The following is an 18257-nucleotide window of genomic DNA, read 5'->3' on the forward strand; positions in this document are numbered from 1 at the left end:
CTTGTTCCTTGGAAGAGGAACGCGGGAGATGTTTCATTGTTTTCTTTTCAGGCTGCATTTTTTACGTCTCGCTTAACGATCCGTTGAAACGATTTACCAGGGCGCTTCTTTTGCGGCCACGGTTTAATTTGCAACGTCCCGTCCGTACGATCTCGACTCGATTAATTTTTTTATTTCTTCCCGAACCAGCCTCCCCGCCTAAGATTAAGTCGAAACGTTGCTCTCTTGAATGTCGCGCTCCGCAGCAATTTTTACGTCCCTGAAGCTGTGCCGCTTTTAGCTGACGCTACGATTTTTCGCAGATTTCGGGCTGCTCCATTGGGTCAGGACACCGAGTATGCCACGGCGAGTGTACCCATGCGGCAAGTGTCAGAAGATCTACGCGAACGCATCCTCCCTCTACCGCCATTTGAAGCTCGAGTGCGGCATACTCCCGCAGTTTCACTGTCCCTACTGTCGCTTCAGCTCAAAGAGGAAATTCAATTTGGACTCTCACGTGGCGCACAAGCATCGAAAATTGTTACAGTGTTACGTAAACGAATAGACTTGGACTGTCGACGCACAGAAACAGAAAAAAAAAAACCCTCGAAGCCCTTCGCGAGTTCGCTGACGTGACAATGGTGCACGGGGACGTGCCAGAATATTGTAATCGATGCGAATAAAGATTCGCGTCCCACCCTCGCTATAACCTTATAATTCTGAAATTATAAGAATAAATTGTTCCGGCATTTACGCACGCCTTGTCTTATGGTCCTCGAGTCGTTCGAACTAGAGATTTTATTTTAATTCGTTTGTATCGGAACGTCGATATTAATTTATCGGGACTGTGGTTTTGCAAATTTCAAGTTACCCCTTATTCCAACGAAATCACAGTCACGATCTGTAAATACACGAATTAAAATGGGAAACCTTAAAAGTTGACGATCCCTAGTTCAAGCGTTTACTAATTCCTGATTTATTCCGCAGGGGAGTCGATTTTCAAAGTAAGGGAACTTATAACGTTGAAACTCCTTTTGTCCGTCGCATTAACGATTGTTTTCGTCCTCTCCTAGACTACCTGTGCTCGTCGTTTCCATCGAACACGCATTGAACTTGATCCCGTGCATTTTTGTTTCAGGGAATCGTATGCCGCGAGGCCAGGCCTCCCCGAAGAAACCGTACCCCTGTAAACACTGCGATCGTAGTTACATGTACAAAAGCACCCTGAAGAGTCACATCCAGTACGAGTGTGGCAAGGGGAAGCAATTCGTTTGTCACCGTTTGCCATAAAAAGCTCACCCTGAGCGGGCTGCAGAAACACAGGATCGGCGTTCACTGAAACAGGAACCCGGTACAAATTGTTCTCGCGAGAACCTGTTCGCCTGATTTTTTTTTTGTTTACGCGACGCCCCAGGAACACGCGATCCCCGACACGAGAACGAGACTTCGTCGTCTCGAAACTGTACAGAACGTCGGCGATCGCAAGATTGTTCGAGCAGAAACGAAACTATTTCTTGTACATTCGTTCATGTCTCTGAATGTTCATGAAGCGAGATCATCCGACGATCATCGACGAAGCATCCTATATTTGGTTACTTTGTTTTGGAGGGTTGGAATTTGGCATCTTTTCATCTAAGACAGGGCTCGGTGGAGATGGAGAGACGAGGATCGCGCATGAATAATTTAAACAAATACGCGGATAAATATGGTTTGGACGCGTGCACGCTCGGCGTCTCTCCATCACGTCTCGCAACCTTAAGAACCTCACGCCTCTTCACGTAAAACACGGCAAAATTTTACCCTGGGCGCACCTATCTCTCGGGGCTATTGGCTGATACGTTATGTGTTGGGTTGGTTACGGTTTTAATCTCACTGATCTCTCTTGCCAGTCGCATAACAACCATCATCCGTGCATCGGTCAAGAAACACACCGCCTCCTCTGTTCTCGATCCCGATCCCGTTCTCCGGGTCTCCCATCACACTTATCCCCCGTCAGATTTTCTTCTCATTCGATGAAAATAACCTCTTACCTCGCTCTCGCGTCTCGCTTGGCGCCGGGACCTGTTGCAGGAATGGTTGCGTTGCTGTCGTTGTTGCGGTCCGATTACAAGCAGGAGCAGCAACAGCAGCCGCCGTCGGGCAAGAAGAGCCGCACGTCGACGTCCGCTACGTCGACGGCGGCCGCCACCAGAAGCAACGTCGTTCTTGCGAGCAGACGCGTAAGCAGCAACGCCGGTGACAGCAACAGCTACGACAGCGGGACGTTCAACAGCAACGCGCGTACCTCGTCGACCCGCGAGGTGGTGTTCCCGGACTCGTTCGAGGTGCTGCCGCAACCCCGCGATCTCAGCGTCGTCTACATGGGCGTGCCCCACGAGCAGCAACGGAAGTTCAGGTGTCGTTTCTGCGGCAAGGGATACCGATGGAAAAGCACGATGCGTCGCCACGAGACGGTCGAGTGCGGCGGAAAACCGCCGGCGTTTCAATGCCCCGAGTGCCCGTACAAAGCCAGGCAACGCGGCAACCTGACCGTGCACTACAAACGACATCATCAGAAAATCGGTTACGACGAGGGCGCCTAAAACGCACTGTACGCGAAGAGATTCGTCGATTTCGTCTTGGGTACTTCTCGCGAGCCTTTTTCGTGAGAAGCACCCCCAACGATTCGCGAATGAACCTCGAGGGGGTACTCGGTTTTTTCTTTTTTTTTTTTTAAGATCAATTGGTTCGATGGTATTTGAGAAAATTCACTATTATTCAGTATATAGATTGCCAAGGTATGTATATCATCTTAATTCCAGTTGTAGACACTCTTTCAAAGACAAAGTTAGAGGTATTCCTTTTTGAGCTGGCTCAAAAACAAATTTCTTTTGCTGATATGTATAGTATCTTTAATTCCAGTTGTAGACACCCTTCGAATCAGCGATTGCCCCCTCGAACCGTGTACGTGCCGTTTCAGAGACTTGGAGTCTCTCCGATTGGCACGATCGTCCTGGAAATATCTTTGTCCGGCTTTCTTTCCCTTTCTTCCACGGAAATCGAGCAGTTAGTGGACCGCGGGAGTGTAATAATTGTAAATAACAAAACGTGAGAGACGCGCGAGAGTTATTTTTCGAAGTGTTTGAGGGATTACGTCAGGGGGTTGAGCTGACAAGTAAAGCATTATCCGGAATTTTCTTCCAAAGATCGTCTCAGTTTTCTAAAAGCTCAAAGTATAAATTGATTTAAATTTCACAAGAAAAATTTTATTTCTGTTAAATATATGGCCAAAAGGTGTCTTCACTGATCTTCGTAAAAGATTTCCGGAATCTGCCCCCGCTTTTCAAGCTCTCGCGCTGACGTAGCCGCTTAAAAATCTTTAGTTGTATCTGTTTCCCCGGGCTTAGAAGCATAAGCGTTCGTATTAGTGAATCACGAGCTATCGTAGGAAAGTTATAAGATTTATTTTTCTGTTTTCTCAAGTTATTACCTCAACGTAAGAATTTATCGTGGTATTTCGGTTTCTATTTGTACATAATCTCCAGTCTCTATACTTTTATTTAAAGGGTATTTTCTTTTCGTTCTATAGGAGTTGTTTATCGATTGATCTGTTCTTTTAGTTTCTAGACGAACCGGAATTCGGTGTTTGCATTTATTGTTTAAAACGATCGCGACTCGTTTCGATTCCGGGCCGTTCGACGACATTCGATTTCTATGGCGATCGTACCACAGAACAAACGCAGTTTATTTCTCCGAACTTTTACAAAACATTCCAACGATGCGCGATATCTATTATATTTTTTGTTGAGTCTCAGGATTTTTATCGACTTAAAGCAACGGTGTAATGAAAGAATTTATTGTACGTACTGTTCTTATTGTATTAACGTCGAGACAAAATTGACGATCGTGTTACCACTATCTGAAACTTCTTAACTATAGAATTTCATATATCTTCTAGTACTTTCGTACTAGTACTCTGCCTCGATATCGAAACGTTACAAATTTATATAAGGTAAATTGAACCGACGAGGCAGCAGTAGGTACGAAATTATATCGATCATTCCGAGCGTGATAAAGATAAGGGTAAAAAAAAGTGCCTTGTTTTGATAGAAACGAAACGTTTTAAGTAAATCTAAGATGCGAGTCGATCGTGCGCCTTGCACGATTGTCGTGTATCACTGGTGATTTTTGTCAAATAATCTCCAGAAAATCGGTTACCTGAGAGCACCTTATAGACTTACGATAGACAATAATAATTATACGATCTTCCATTTTCGCCTTAGAATCGAGAAACAAATGCGAGGAACCTATGATTCCTCGGTCCGTTGTTCCTCGTGTAAAAATCTGTACTTCAGCGATGTGCATTTATCGGGTAGGAAAATGGCGACGAAAAGACGAAAAGAAAGAAAAAAAAAAAAAAATATTCGAAATCTTCGACTCTTCTTGCATTTTAAATGAGAGGCGACCGACAATAACGGATTAGAGGTTTCTAAATATGTAGTATTCTATTTTTTTAACGGCCACTAAGCGCCTCTAATAATCGCGATCGTATTTGTGGCACACGGTTCTCGATCGTCGCGGTTGCCCAGTATCGTCGAAATACCAACTTTTTATACTCGATAACGGTACAGCTCGACGACTTTGTAATCTTATTGTTAGATATTCGACTCGGTACTGGGCAAGTCCGTTACGATCGACAGAACCACGCTCGACAATCGACGTTAGACGTTAGAATTTTTAAGGACCACTGTACCTTTAAGCGAATTTATCGTTGCGGAGAAACTTACCCCCCCTATTTTATTCCAACAGAAGGATCTAACAAATCCGTTCGAGCGGACAAAGGAGCCGATCTCCGATTCGATACTTTTTCTTTCTAAACGCGGAACAAGCTCGCGAACATTCCCACGATTCTCTCGACGACCGACTCCGTTTGTCGTTGCACGCGGAACTCATTCTTAGTGTATTAAGGAAGCAACGTTATTTTTTTCCATTTTTTATACGAGCATTTATACGCGCGCGCGACGAGAAATAGCGTGTACATGCGAGAGAGAAAAAAAAAGAGAAGAGAACGGACCGCGTCTAGGGACTTTTGTCTCTGGATCGCGGTCCAGTATTTTTGATATCAGTATTTGCGGATACTCGCGTCGACCTGCCTGCAAACTAACGTAGGATATACTCGTTACACCGTCTCCCTGATACCTCAACGTTGTCAATCTTGCGCGATAAGTTCGTGACAACATTGCGTCCAGCGTTTTACAAGACGCTACGAACGAATCGATCAAGCGTAATTAATTCCGTATTGCCGATCTTTGTTACCGAAACCTTTATCGTTTAATATTTAAGCAACACACTCTTTCAGTTTTCTTTCCATTTTCTTTTTATTTCTTTTGTTCGTTTTTTTTTTCAAACGCCTTTCGTCTCTCTTGATTCATCTTCGTTTAAAACGATCGGCGTATCGACGAGGAGAAGAATGGAAATTTGCCCCTCCATAAATACTCGTTCCGGTATTTAGCACTTTGAACTATTTTTTCTTCTTCTTTTGGAAAGGTTTACCAAGCGACCTATGGAATATCTATCACGATTATTATCAGCAATTAATATTATTATTAACATTATTATCATTATTATTATTATTAATATTATTATTATTATTATTAATAAAAAGACAATCTTTGTTGCGGGTTATTTTCTAAAGATCGTACGTGTCATTCTATTTTTTCCCACACATCCACGTTTCGATCGCTCGCAAATACTATCGAAAATCAACCGTATGGACCGATGTTACGAGGCAGAGTCGTTCGATGGTATCGATGCCTCGGTGATAGAGTTTTTTGAAAAGACGGATCTACCCCGCTAATCGAATCTTTCTGTTTTCAGTGCGTTTCCGCCAGCTACCCGTCAATTTCAAGATGTATCCGTGCGACGTCTGCGACAGACAATACCGGAGGATAATATCGTTGCAACGTCACAAGAGGCTCGAGTGCGGGAAACCGGCCAAATTCGAATGCGTGATGTGCCACGCCAAGTTCAAGCACAAGCACAGTTTACAGAGGCACCACAACATCCACGTGGCCAATATAAAGAAAATGAACACGCTCGAGTGGGACGAGAGACAGGCTTGACAGGCGAGGCTGGTGACTTCGATGCCAAGACAGAGAAGCTCGAGGCGCTACGATGATCGGAAGGGTCGCCATGCTCGAATCTCGCGAACTCCGATGCAATTGATTCCGTTTCAGGTCATCGTGAATCATTCGCGTACCTACTGGTTCCCCCAAAATCACTTTTCCAAATCTTACCTTATTTATTACTTCGTTATAGCGGTTATAGTTAATGTGTATCGAATATCGACAGTATTGGGAGATCTTTTTTAAGCTCGGACAATATTGTAAAGCGTGTTTCGTACGATTAATTTTAGCGAACGATTGACAAATAAAGATTACATTTTTCGATGTACCTTTTATTTATTACACGACATTCGATTTATACGATTCGAACTGTTGCAACTGCGTGTACTCCTCAAGGATCTAAGAACACATCCCCTCCATTTATGTTTCATTGAATTAAAACACCGTTCATTATCGTTCCCATAGTACATCAACTAAATGTTGACGAGGATATTTTATCCGCCCCGTGTGTTGTCAACGTTCGGACGGAACATCCTCTTGAACGTTTCTTCTCGTTTCAGATTACTGGCCGCCGCATCCGCCGCATCCTCCGCATACTCCGCCGGAAGTTATGAGACCGACGTACCCGCCGCAACCGGAACCAGCTCCAGCTCCATGGGCGAATCGTTTCCACGGCGAAACGGGACGAAACCCGCGCGGTGAAGCGACCTACAAGTGCCCGGATTGCGGACGTTTCTACATGCGGCATTCCTGTTTGACGTTCCATCTGCGCACCGAGTGCGGCAAACCGCCGATGTTCCAATGCAAAATTTGCCTGGGCTACTTCACCTACAAACACAACTTGGTGTCGCACATGAGGATCCACACGGGATCCACCCAGTACAAATGCGATCTCTGTCAGAAGAAGTTCTTCAGGCAGGACAAACTGGTGGAGCACAAGAAGAAGCTGCACAACGTCTTCCCGTGACGCGATCCATAACGATTTCGCCTAAAACGTTCCCGCCGTGTCGTTTCTAATTCCCGACGGAACGTTTCGAGGGATCAGGAAGGGATAATCGGCCGAGAACGGGGGCATTTTGTTGGGTTAATTCCACCTCGAATCGATCACCTTTTAGTGGCACTGTTTCAGTCACCATTTCGTTTGAATTTGTTTGATATAGGATTCAGGATACGACGTAGAATTGACCCTTTTTTCTTCTAAAATGAATATATCGTTATATCAAATATTTGTCTATTAATCATAAGTATTAAAACATGTAGAAGTTAAGGCCAATCACGTAGAGTTTCGAATCGAGAGATCATTCGAAGTCGGTGAACAAGTTCTATGATTTAAATTGCATTTTTCTTTTTAAACGTTAATTTTTCTTATAAACTCATCCTTGTCTTGCGATTTCGGATGATTCGATCGTTAGATATACATATAGTATTGGTTTCGGGTGATCCGGTATATCAGTTTGAAATAAAAAAGAAGAGAATATGAGAAAGAACTCCATCGTGTACATACTGTTGCGCGACGCCTCAGAGCCTTTTCAACTACCGAAAAGCGTCCCGGCCTGCCATCGATCGCTAATCGGTCGATTTTCTTGTATAATTTCAGACCAGTTTTGTCAAGTAAAGCAACGTTCCTACTACTTAATCGACGCGCGGCAGAAATTCGCCTGCAACAATTGTCCACGTACGTACACTACGTTTCCCGCTCTTCAATTCCATCAGAAGAACGAGTGCAACCGGGAGCCAATGTGGAGCTGCAACTATTGCGCTTACAGATCACACAGGCAGACGAACCTGAGGAGGCACATGCTGCGACACAAACCTGTTTCCCTGAAACAATAAACGAATCGATCTATTCGAGTTTCCAATACGATTACAGCGTGCACAGTGACCGAAAGTTCGCGTTATTGTTCAGTTTCCAATTAACGTTTACTCGCCTTCGAATGTTATCTCAGGGCGTATCGTTGCCGAGAGAGATATAAGCGATTGTTAAAACGCGCGTTCGATACGAAAAGTTACGCTACCTTCATCCTGCTGTTACGAACAGCTTGCAAACTGTTTTCTCCGTCGTGGACGCGGCATGAAGTCTCACCTTCTGCGACAGTATATTGTACTATATTCTATTTTGAATAAATAACGGAGCACATATCGAAATTCTCCCATTTCAACGGACCCAAATACAAATTGTCGAATATATTGTTTTTAAACGGTGTAATCTCGTCGCTTCACAATTTTCCAGGTTGCTGGGCATCGTTCAAATATGTAGGAGACGAGCGTAATTCGTATCGTGCGTTCTTCATTGAACAGCTGAGTGAACTTTTTGGCGAATGTAACGAGAACGCACGATACGAAACGATCACGGAGAGTTATAAGTTGTATGTTAAGTTACGGTGTGTTTCTTGTATTTGGTTCTGTTATATGTTTATTCGTGTTCTTGTTCGTGCATATCTAATAAAAAGATTAGATTCTTACATTTCTAATCCTACAAATAGCATCCCTAGCCAATGTTCGAGTACGAGGAGATCTCGAATGAACAGTAGTTCATCAGTGTCTGACTTTTTCAGGTGGTTCGTTTCGCTGGGACTGCGCCATGGCCGCTGTGCTGCCGTATCAGTGCCCGAAATGCTTCAGATTTTTAAAATCCTCGAAATCCTGGCGTGGCCATCGGAGAACATGCGGCACGGACAAGAAATATCGTTGCACGGTCTGCGATTATCGTTCTCATCGGAGGGGAGACCTGCTCAGGCATTTCGCCACCCAGCACTCCGAAGCGGACACGAAGAAACGAATCGAGCCGATCACGAGCGAAACGCGTGCGAAACGATGTGAACAGTAAACTTAAAAAACTGATGAAAGAACAGCAACAAAAAAGGAGTGTTACGTTTATTGAACCCAAAACGATCTCTGCATTTCTTTCTATCTACTACTCTAATCGTTAGCCACGTGTTTTCTCAGCCGCTAATTACAGATACGGAGGACAGGTACGTGAACTGATTTCTCAGGAACTCAGACTCGACCCTAATTTTAACCAAATAAAAAGTCGGACCTGATAAAACAAGAGCGAGAGAGGTAGATTAACAACGAGCGAGTTTCGACTCGCCTAAGAAAATTAATTATAGTAATCGGGATTATTTATAATTACACTTCGGGTATGAGTCGCGTTCTGTAGGAAAGACGTTCCAACGAGCTGGTGTCACAGCGATACTAATGCGTGGTCTGTAATTTTTATCTATGTTTCCACCAATGTTTACATCACGGATCATCGATCTCGGATGATCTCCGTGACTAATGATCCGTCCGTGAATATTGTTCGTTGCCCTCCGATCAACTTGTAACTATGGTCTTTTGGTCCATTTATTCGTTTTTTTCGCGAGGACAGCGATCGAATGGACAAGAACTACACGCCACGCGTTTGTATCGAATCGTCGGAACGTCTTTACTCTGGACACCGCTCGAAAAGCCTGGAGCAACGTGTCAAGGGTCGCGATAGCCTAAAGAATCAAGTACAAGTGTGTAAAACCAAAGTGTGTGCTCAGTCACGGTGCTACAGAGGCGTGACGCGAACGCGGGACAAGCCTAAAGCTGTTGTTTTTTCCGGATTGCAGATGACGCGATGGAGAGCAACGCGGTGGCCGAGGAGAACGCCGATCTGCCGGTACAAGCGTGGAAGATTCAGGAACAGGGCCTGCCGTTCGCCGAGCTGAAGATACCGAAGGCGTACAACTACGTCGGGAAGAAGCCGCCTGGACAGTTTGGTTGCAGCAGATGCGGAAGATCGTACATGAGGAAGGACTCGTTGCAGCGGCACATGCACTGGGAGTGCGGCAAGGAGCCACAGTTTCAATGCCCGTTCTGTCCCCAGCGCTGCAAACGGAAAGCCCACTGGCTGAGACACATCCGCCGCCAGCACTTCGACAAGATTGGAGACATGGAGGCCTACTTGCTGGCTTACACGCCGAAACACGAGATCGACTGAGCGGAACGGTCGCTCGTGCGAGTGCCTTTTTCTCGATTCGACGCTATCGGGATGCCTTCCGCCCGCGAAGTCGAACGAACAACTTTCCGCTTCAAAGTTAATGGATTTCAGATATTTACGAACCCGACCGATTTCCGATACGTCGTTCGTCCCGGTCAATTTGTAACGTTTGTGATTACAGAGTACAGGGAGGTGAGGTAACCCATCAGCTTCCAGAGCGCGCGAGTCCATTGCTGCTCGCGTACTTTGACTTTACACGCGCGTACGGAGCATTCCGCCCGACGCTTTTCGCGATTTTTTCGAGCATAGTTTCGCAGGAAATGTTTCGAACGAATGTTTCCACTTCCGTTGGAATAAAACAAATTTTACCCAGCAGGACAACCTGATTTTCTTGAACGACGCTTTATATCATTGACGTAATAGCATTGCAGCCAATGGAAAGCTGATCAACGTTTGTTTAAAACATTCCGTCTCATCGAACGTGCTCGAATTGTCGCGGAAAGTCTCGCGTGGAACGCCTTGTATATTTTTGCTATATTTTGAGACGTATTTTCATCGAGATCATCGAACAATTGATAATCCCGAGGTACCGAATGGATCGATATCATTTTTTCTTAATTTTTTTTTTCTATACGTGCGTGTATTTTTTTAATTTCTTTTCTCTTGATTGTACATACATATTTATCGAACACGATTTTGCGAAGTACTCATTCCAAGTTAGCGCGACACGAGGTTAACGTACAAAAGAGAAAAAAGAAAGGAGGAACGACGAACGTCATATTTTTTTTTAATTGTTTTTTTTTTTAGAATCGTGTATCGAGTAATTGTAATCTTGAGTTTTGTTTTTTCGAAATCAAGAACCACCGACTGATATTTATTACTGTACATCGAACTTACGATTAGTTTTGCTGTAATATTGTTTGCGTATTTCCTTACCGTATAAGTTTCTTTTCTATTAATTTTTTTTTTTCTTTTGTTTCTTTGTAACGCTCGGAGATGTTGAGATTCCTTTCGGAAAGTTTTACGTTTGTCGACGCTTGTTTCCTTCGATCGCATCGTGTGCCCGACCAAGTGCCTTAACGAATGCGCGTAGGTGTAACCGATCGCTGAGACAATAAAGCGCAAATGCTCCGAAAGCCACGAGGAAAACAAAGTACACAAAAAAAAAAAAAGACTAGCCTTAAATCTTAGACTATAGAGACAACTCGAGTAAGAATATTTTCTATAAAACCTAGGTACATAGGTTCGCGATGCGAATTCTCGTTAAGACTGATCATGTTCGAGCGCGACAACTACGATTCGCAGTGCTGCATCACGATCTTGCGATTAGTATTAACGTTATATGCGACTTCTATCGTATTTCGTACGTTTGATTGAATAAATGTGTCAGAAGACGAAAAGTACCAGAATGACACCCAAACATATATCCACCTTTACCGTTGATCTCGCGTCGATGATGACAAATTATTTTTTTTCTCTCTCTCTCTCTCTCTCTCTCTCTCTCTCGCTGTTCTCACGATCGTGTGTCGGGACTGTTTCCTCTGTCGATTACAGTCATTCGTGTCTATTTTTCAGCTACGTCGACGAAACAACGATTTCACACAATACCACACCGTCACGACGATTTTTTTCTCCCCGCCAAATGACAAATTTTCTATCTTTGTTTCTTGCTCTCTGTATCTCTCACTCTCTTACCATTGAAACAAGATATACTGTACATTGAAACCGGCGATCGCATCGGTGTTACCGCGTTTCATCGAATTGTGGGAGATAGAGTCGGAAACCGCGGACAAAAAAAGAAAATGAAAAGCACAGCGATGGGAAAAGAAAAAGTAACTCGTTGCTCGCGCCACGGGGGACGATCGACGACGACGTTTCCACTGTATTTGCCACAGCTCGACGAACGACGATCGCGCATCGGTCGCGATCCTCGTCGATCGGATCGATTGCATTTTTTTCACTCTTGAATTTTTGACCTCTGTATCTTCTCGTCGACATTAGGGGAAGTAGCATGCGCACTAACTCTTCTCGAAACTTGTACATAGAAACACAGACTTTTATCGCTTGTGCGTCGAAAGGAACAGACCGCTCGAGCCGGAAGAGGGAAGGGGAACGATGGAAAACCTGGTCGAAACAGGAAGCGAGAGTAAAACGGGAACGTTCTGTTTCTTTCGTCACGCACAGATACCGCTCCTTCTTTGTATGCGAAATTCATAGCTAGCTGCTTGGGGCTCAAAAGTAGGGATTACGAAGAACGTGCATTATTCTTTTCTTTCTTGACAAATAATCTACGCATTTTGATCGCGTCGGTGCCGAGCTCGAGAACGAATCGGCGACGATTCCTTCTCGACATCCGAGCAAGGCGCGGCCATTTTTCAGGACACTCGCGAAAGTTACCCCCTGCTTTTAAATAGTGGATAAATAAAATGTTTTTTTTTAAAATGTTCGATATGTAGGGGGTGGCAGCGGGTAACTTTCGCTCGATTCAGGCGACTTCTCGAGGAAGTGGCGACAGAAAGCAACAGGAATCGTTCACGGTCTGATTCGCCGCGTAGCATCTAAGCCTGTAAATCCGTATAAGTTTCGCCTGCGTAGATTGACAAAAGAGAGATCGGGGGATCGGTACCGTCGAACCGCGTCCTCCGGATAATAGACGAACGAACGAACGAACTAACGAACGAACAGACGAGATCACACACGTCCCAAGGATCTAACGACCGTCCGATCCTCACCCGGTGACGTGAACAGCATACTAATAAAGCCGTGAATCCTGTGTTCCAGCCGAGGACCTGAGCATCACCGGGCTGAAATGGGCAGCGGCCTGGCAGAGATGGAGCGTGCCGTCGATCATGTGGCGGTCAGGCGGCGGATTGGGCAAGGGTATCGGTTCCGGGTCCTCGAACCCCGAGGGCTTCAACTGTCCCGCCTGCGGCAGGGTCTACAAGCTGAAGAGCAGCCTGAGGAACCACCAGAAGTGGGAGTGCGGCAAGGAGCCACAGTTCCAGTGCCCGCACTGCGTCTACAGGGCGAAGCAGAAGATGCACATCGCGCGGCATATGGAACGGATGCACAAAGAAAAGATCTACAAGCAGGAGCTCGTCTAAGATGGCTGCGGTGAGACTCGAGAGGACCGTCGGCGTCGTCGTCCGGGCGCGAATGAGCCTTAGTCGCGCCGTGCGCGACCACAACGGAAGAGGATCCAACGTTCGTCGGCTGATTTCGCGCTCGGTTGACGTCCATCAACGATCACCAAGATACAGAGGGGGTGGGAGCAAGAAATTTCGGGTGGGAGTACGAAAAAAGAAACGCGTAAGCGAGATTAGAACACGAAGAGAGAGAGAGAGAGAGAGAGAGAGGGGTGGGGGGAGAGATGAAGAAGATATCGAGGAGGGCGAACAACGACGTTGACGATCGAAACCGATCCGGGGTAAGACGCGAAGACGACGCGGCTAGGTGGAACAGGACAACTGCCAATCCTCCTTACTCGATTTTGGATTCTATTTTTTTAACGTTTTTTAAGGTTTATTATTATTATTATTATTATTATTATTATTATTATTATTAAGTAACTATTAATTATTATTATTATTATTTTTATTATTTGCGTAACGAGATGTACCGCGTATGAACGAGGGAACGCGTCGATCTCCCACTCGGGGCGATGTCTTCGTAATCAAACGCGTTCGCTCGAGTTCATGGACGCTTCGCGTAGCGAATCGCGTCTTTTCGTTCCTTTTTTTTTTTCACGACGATCGTGTGCATCGAGCCCGTTTGCGAAACGTCGTCCACGGCGCTCGGGTTCCGCTCTGGAGATTCTGGGTAGAAGCGGTCACGGACGGAACGATTTAAAATACGATCTGGAGCGGAGATACGAAACATTTTATTCGAGTCGATGTTACTAAAGGAAGAAATATTTACCAAGATAACAGGAACCTTGTCACAGAAAAATTCGAATCTACTTAAAATTTTGGCGTTCAGATTCCTCGATACTTTCGCTCTGCTACGATCGTATGGTAATTCGTCGCGTCCGTGGCTAGTATTGGGCCGGTCTACGTTTAATCGTGACGGCGGCCGAGCGCCGGGACGCCGTGGAACAGGGTCGCCGCGCGGATGGTCGTGCGACAAACATTTCCAATGTGTTCGATGAATCCTAGAGAAGCTAGCCAAGCGATTTGAAAGCAGCGCATAAGAGGCCCGAACCCAATACGTATCCCTGGATAGAGTCGTTTTTTTTTTTTAAAAAAAACGCGGCCCGCCCCGAGTCGGATTAAGACCGTCCGGTAAACCGGAGCTCTTCCATAGCAACCATTCTGGTCACACTGGTTCCATATTTTTAAACGGGCCTAGCCGTGCGCGTGTGGCTCACTGGGGACACCAAAATCGCGAGAGGAAAGCAATTGTCATATTCCAGAGAACACTGCTCTATCGTAGCCCGGGGCGTTCCTCGGTTCCGGTCCCCGTGCTTCCCGTCGCTGAACATACACGTACACACACGCGCATACACGAGTACACCGAATTCGTTTCCGATTCGCAAAGTCGAACACCTCCACCGCGGAAACTCTGTCTCATCTTCCTTTGTTTTTGTTTTTTTTTGTTTTTTTTTTCGGCCTTTATCGAGAAAGGCAGCCATTTATTATATTTCTTGTCGCTGCGTGACCAGCAGCGAACCAGAGAGGGTACAGTATTAAACACACCCGATTCGGTCGTTTCACTCTCTGATCGAATCGCGCGTCTTTTGCTTCTCGCTAATGCTTCCTTCCATTCGCGAAACGACTAAGTAACACGCGCGCGTAACAGTCAGTTATACGTACATATTTATACATGTACATACATATATACGTACACGAATACACATACTTTAAATACTGCGGGGTATTCCTATAGCATTGTGATCGTCAGACTGCCAGATACACGAACCTAGTAGATTCCTATATGATGCATTTAAGTATATATATTTATATTATATGATACGTACGATTAATGCTTTTTAATTAAGCGCCCTCGAGTTAAGAACCCTCGCGTTTTCTTTATTACGGTACTTTCCTCACTGCCGATGAACCTACGAAGCACGACGACCGGTCCCCGGGGGGTAAAACGTTCGCGGCCTAGCATCCTGTGCCGAGCGCGGGTCGCGTCGCCACTTTTTCTTTATTTTTTATATTTTCTCGCCGTGCACACGTATTTCCCAAAAACAAAATAGTCTTCTATACAAAGCTCTTCCACTTTGGGGAAACTGCCGCGCGCAGTCTTTCGATCGCAACAAATTTTTCTACTCGTACCGATCATATCGAATCTCCGCGATTTTTTCTTCTGTTTTGAAAACAAAAAAGAATATCGACGAACAAAGAGACGCCCGTGCTCGGCAAAGTACCTGGCATCAGGTCCCGTATTCCTACGCCAAATACGCGCGCCACGGCTGCCCGACTTTCCATACTGTAGACAATATTTATGAGACAAGCTAAACTAAACTAAACTAAACTACTCGTAACTCATATTATACAGTGTAAGTGTGCGCAACGTCTGACGCAAGAAGAAGAAGAAGAAAAAAAATAACCGAACAGCGGCGTAGATTTAATTTACATTCGCGCGTGTGCATCGAGCGTCTCCTCGATCGGCCTACCTCGCGAGTCTCTCGATCACCGGGCGAAACGATCGAGATCGTTCCCAAGCGAACGATCCCCGACGCTTCGTTAAAAACAGTCTCGACGTCGCGACGCCGGTCGCGGATAACCTCGGCGATGGGACGTGGCCTCGCCAAAGAGAACAAAGTATTACGATCGACGCGAGAGAAACGCTTTCGAGCGAAGCAGGCCAGGATCGATGTCTCCTCCGTACGAGTGCAATAATAACCCACAAGACCCACACACACACACCTGTTTTACACTTTGCTCCCCACGAGCCGTTCTTTTCTTTCGAATACCGTTTTCACGTTAGTCGCGAGGCGCCCCCCTTATTTTTTCTGGCCGATCGAGGATCCGTTCGTCGACGCGCGTCACGTGTGTCGTGTTAACGAGCGAACGAATGTGACTACTGTTCGCGGTGTGGGTGTGAACGAGAGCGCGAGATCTCGTAGTCTCTGACGCTACGTGGATAATAGCAAGATGGACGCGCGATCGGTAACGATATCGACTCGAGAGTAGGCGGGAGAGACGGCACGAAGAAGACGGTTGGGCGATAGCGTTTACGATAAAAATACGTTTATGGATCGACTTGATACATAGTTACTGAATAATATTATTTGATAAATACTACTGCCTCACGAGGCCTTGATGCGTGGCGGCGGTCCGTAACGAACTTGGGGTTGGAGGACTGGTTTTCGAAACGTACGCGATTAGAGTCGGGATACACGCAGGGGGTGATTTACGGACGCCGACGAGCCGACCGACCGCCGCCATCGACGGAGATTATTAGATTATTAGGTACGTAAGAAGTACTATTAGGTAGGTCGTAGGTTTTAATGACTCCTTTTTTCCCCTTGTAATGTAAGTGGAACAGAAAAAGAAACGAAGCGTCTTGTTGGTCGGCCAAGTCGGACGGATATTAAAAAGAGACGTTTGGAGCGAATTTTCGGAAAGCTGTCTATAGAAACGAGTACGACGAGAGAAAGAGGGTGGAGCGAAAGATAGGGGGCACGTGCGTGTCCGCGTTGAAAGAAAAAAGAAGAAATTTATTGAGACCGTGTCGTGATAGACAAAAGTGATATAATAACAGTCGTGATAAAACGTTAGGCCGTTCGGCGAGGGTTAACAGAGGCGGGGGAAGGGATTAGGGGATGAAGGATGAAACTCATTTAAGCATTTTTTTCCGATGGAGGCTCGCTCGTCAGATCCCGACGATTCTCTCGCGAACATCGTCCCGGAATCGAGTCCGTCGAGAGGCACTTAGGGGAATTGAAACCTTTGCAGTTTTCGTGTCTCTTTTCTCTGATTTGTTTGATCGGTTTGCACCGGCCGTTGCTCGTATCGCTGTGCCAAGTTCCAACGATTGGGCTTCCTCTTCGCGGGCCTCGTCCTTTCATCGACGATCGAGGAACCGGCGGGCCAGTGCTCGATCGCTAAAAGTCACGCGATCCGTTCGCTTCCGGCGTCCGCGGCGCGAACCGTATTTTATAGCAAGAGTATAATATAGAGAGCAATATTTTTTTCCAACGGATCGAAAAAAAAATTATTTTTCACACGTTGACCGACGGCTGGACGCCGTTCTTCGATCGCCGCGGAGAGGATCGCTAATGATCGCGGTGCAGGATCGTCAATCTATATGTATATGTATATTTCTGCTCGCGGATTGAGTTTTGAGATTGAGATCGCGGTCGATCGATCTTACGTTTGTTTGTTTTCTTTTAAAAATTTTTTTGTTATCATTCTTTTACCGTGACTCGTTTCCTTCACGATCGGTAGTTTCAGGACACGTATCGACGGCTTGCACGCTCTCGCTTTACTCTTTTTCGAAAATCGATCAACGACGACAACGACGACGACGACGGCGAATAGAATTCGAAAGAAAACGCTGGACGAGCGTGAGACGTACGTAAATTCGTTCTTGATACATGTGCCTTCGAAAAACGTTCGAGAAAGAACACAAGGAACACGATCCTTACCGATTACGTCGGATTGATTCGCGCGGCGATACAGAATTTCGCGGCCGGAATTTGCGGGAATCGAAGGGAAAGTAAAATTTCCGCTCGCCGTCAGTTTCAAAATCTCTTTTTTTTTTATTCGAAAAAAGTACACGTACATATATAAATATATATATACACACGCGTATGTATAAGATCGCGTGCCGGCGGAGGGAGGGAAAACAAACGAATAAAAATTTTGAGATAGGCGAGCAAAAATATTGCATGTATACATATACATATATATATACATGCATATATATATTTACTCATATATATAAATGCATGTATATATGTACATATAGAGATATATACATATATTATATACACACGCGAGTACACAAGGAATCACCGTAACGAGGGTAGCTTTTTTACGGGTTCGTTTACGTACTAATTGTTACGGCTTTTAATCAGGTCTAACTCGAGTCTTGCGCGTTATGATTGGGCTTATTAATCATTTTCTTATATTTTTCTTTTCGTTTTTCTAATTAGGTTTTTATTACGTTTACGATTTATCGGCCGCCGCGACGAGTCTGCGATCGCGTCGCGGCGTGCGAACGTTGGAATTCCACGAATTTTCTTTATATTGGGT

General features: G+C 45.4%; 2 protein-coding genes across 5 annotated transcripts in view; both read left to right on the forward strand.

The window, feature by feature from the left end:
- Positions 1–18257, forward strand: part of LOC122397056 (longitudinals lacking protein-like) — a 166615-nt gene that overhangs the window by 117376 nt on the left and 30982 nt on the right. Inside the window, exon 7 of one of the 4 annotated variants that reach the window (XM_043395893.1) lies at positions 9680–10065. The exons of 2 other annotated variants lie outside the window; for them this stretch is intronic. In XM_043395893.1, coding sequence (XP_043251828.1) covers positions 9680–10050 — 371 coding nt within the window. In that variant the 3' untranslated portion in view covers positions 10051–10065. Of the gene's footprint in view, positions 1–6643; positions 7367–9679; positions 10066–18257 lie in introns of those variants that run through there. One more of the 4 variants, XM_043395891.1, reaches the window with a different exon arrangement.
- On the forward strand, positions 2052–5440 carry LOC122397059 (zinc finger protein 69 homolog). Its single transcript, XM_043395899.1, has one exon. The coding sequence runs from the start codon at positions 2052–2054 to the stop codon at positions 2559–2561; it is 510 nt and encodes a 169-aa protein (XP_043251834.1). The 3' UTR covers positions 2562–5440.

This window comes from Colletes gigas, unplaced genomic scaffold (genome assembly GCF_013123115.1).
Source record: "Colletes gigas isolate AHSC1104 unplaced genomic scaffold, ASM1312311v1 Colletes_gigas_Sc00008, whole genome shotgun sequence".
NCBI lineage: Eukaryota > Metazoa > Arthropoda > Insecta > Hymenoptera > Colletidae > Colletes > Colletes gigas.

What these genes read in the sequence shown, in the direction of transcription:
- LOC122397059 (XM_043395899.1), top strand. Translation starts at nt 2,052, where the DNA reads ATGGTTGCGTTGCTGTCGTTGTTGCGGTCCGATTACAAGCAGGAGCAG.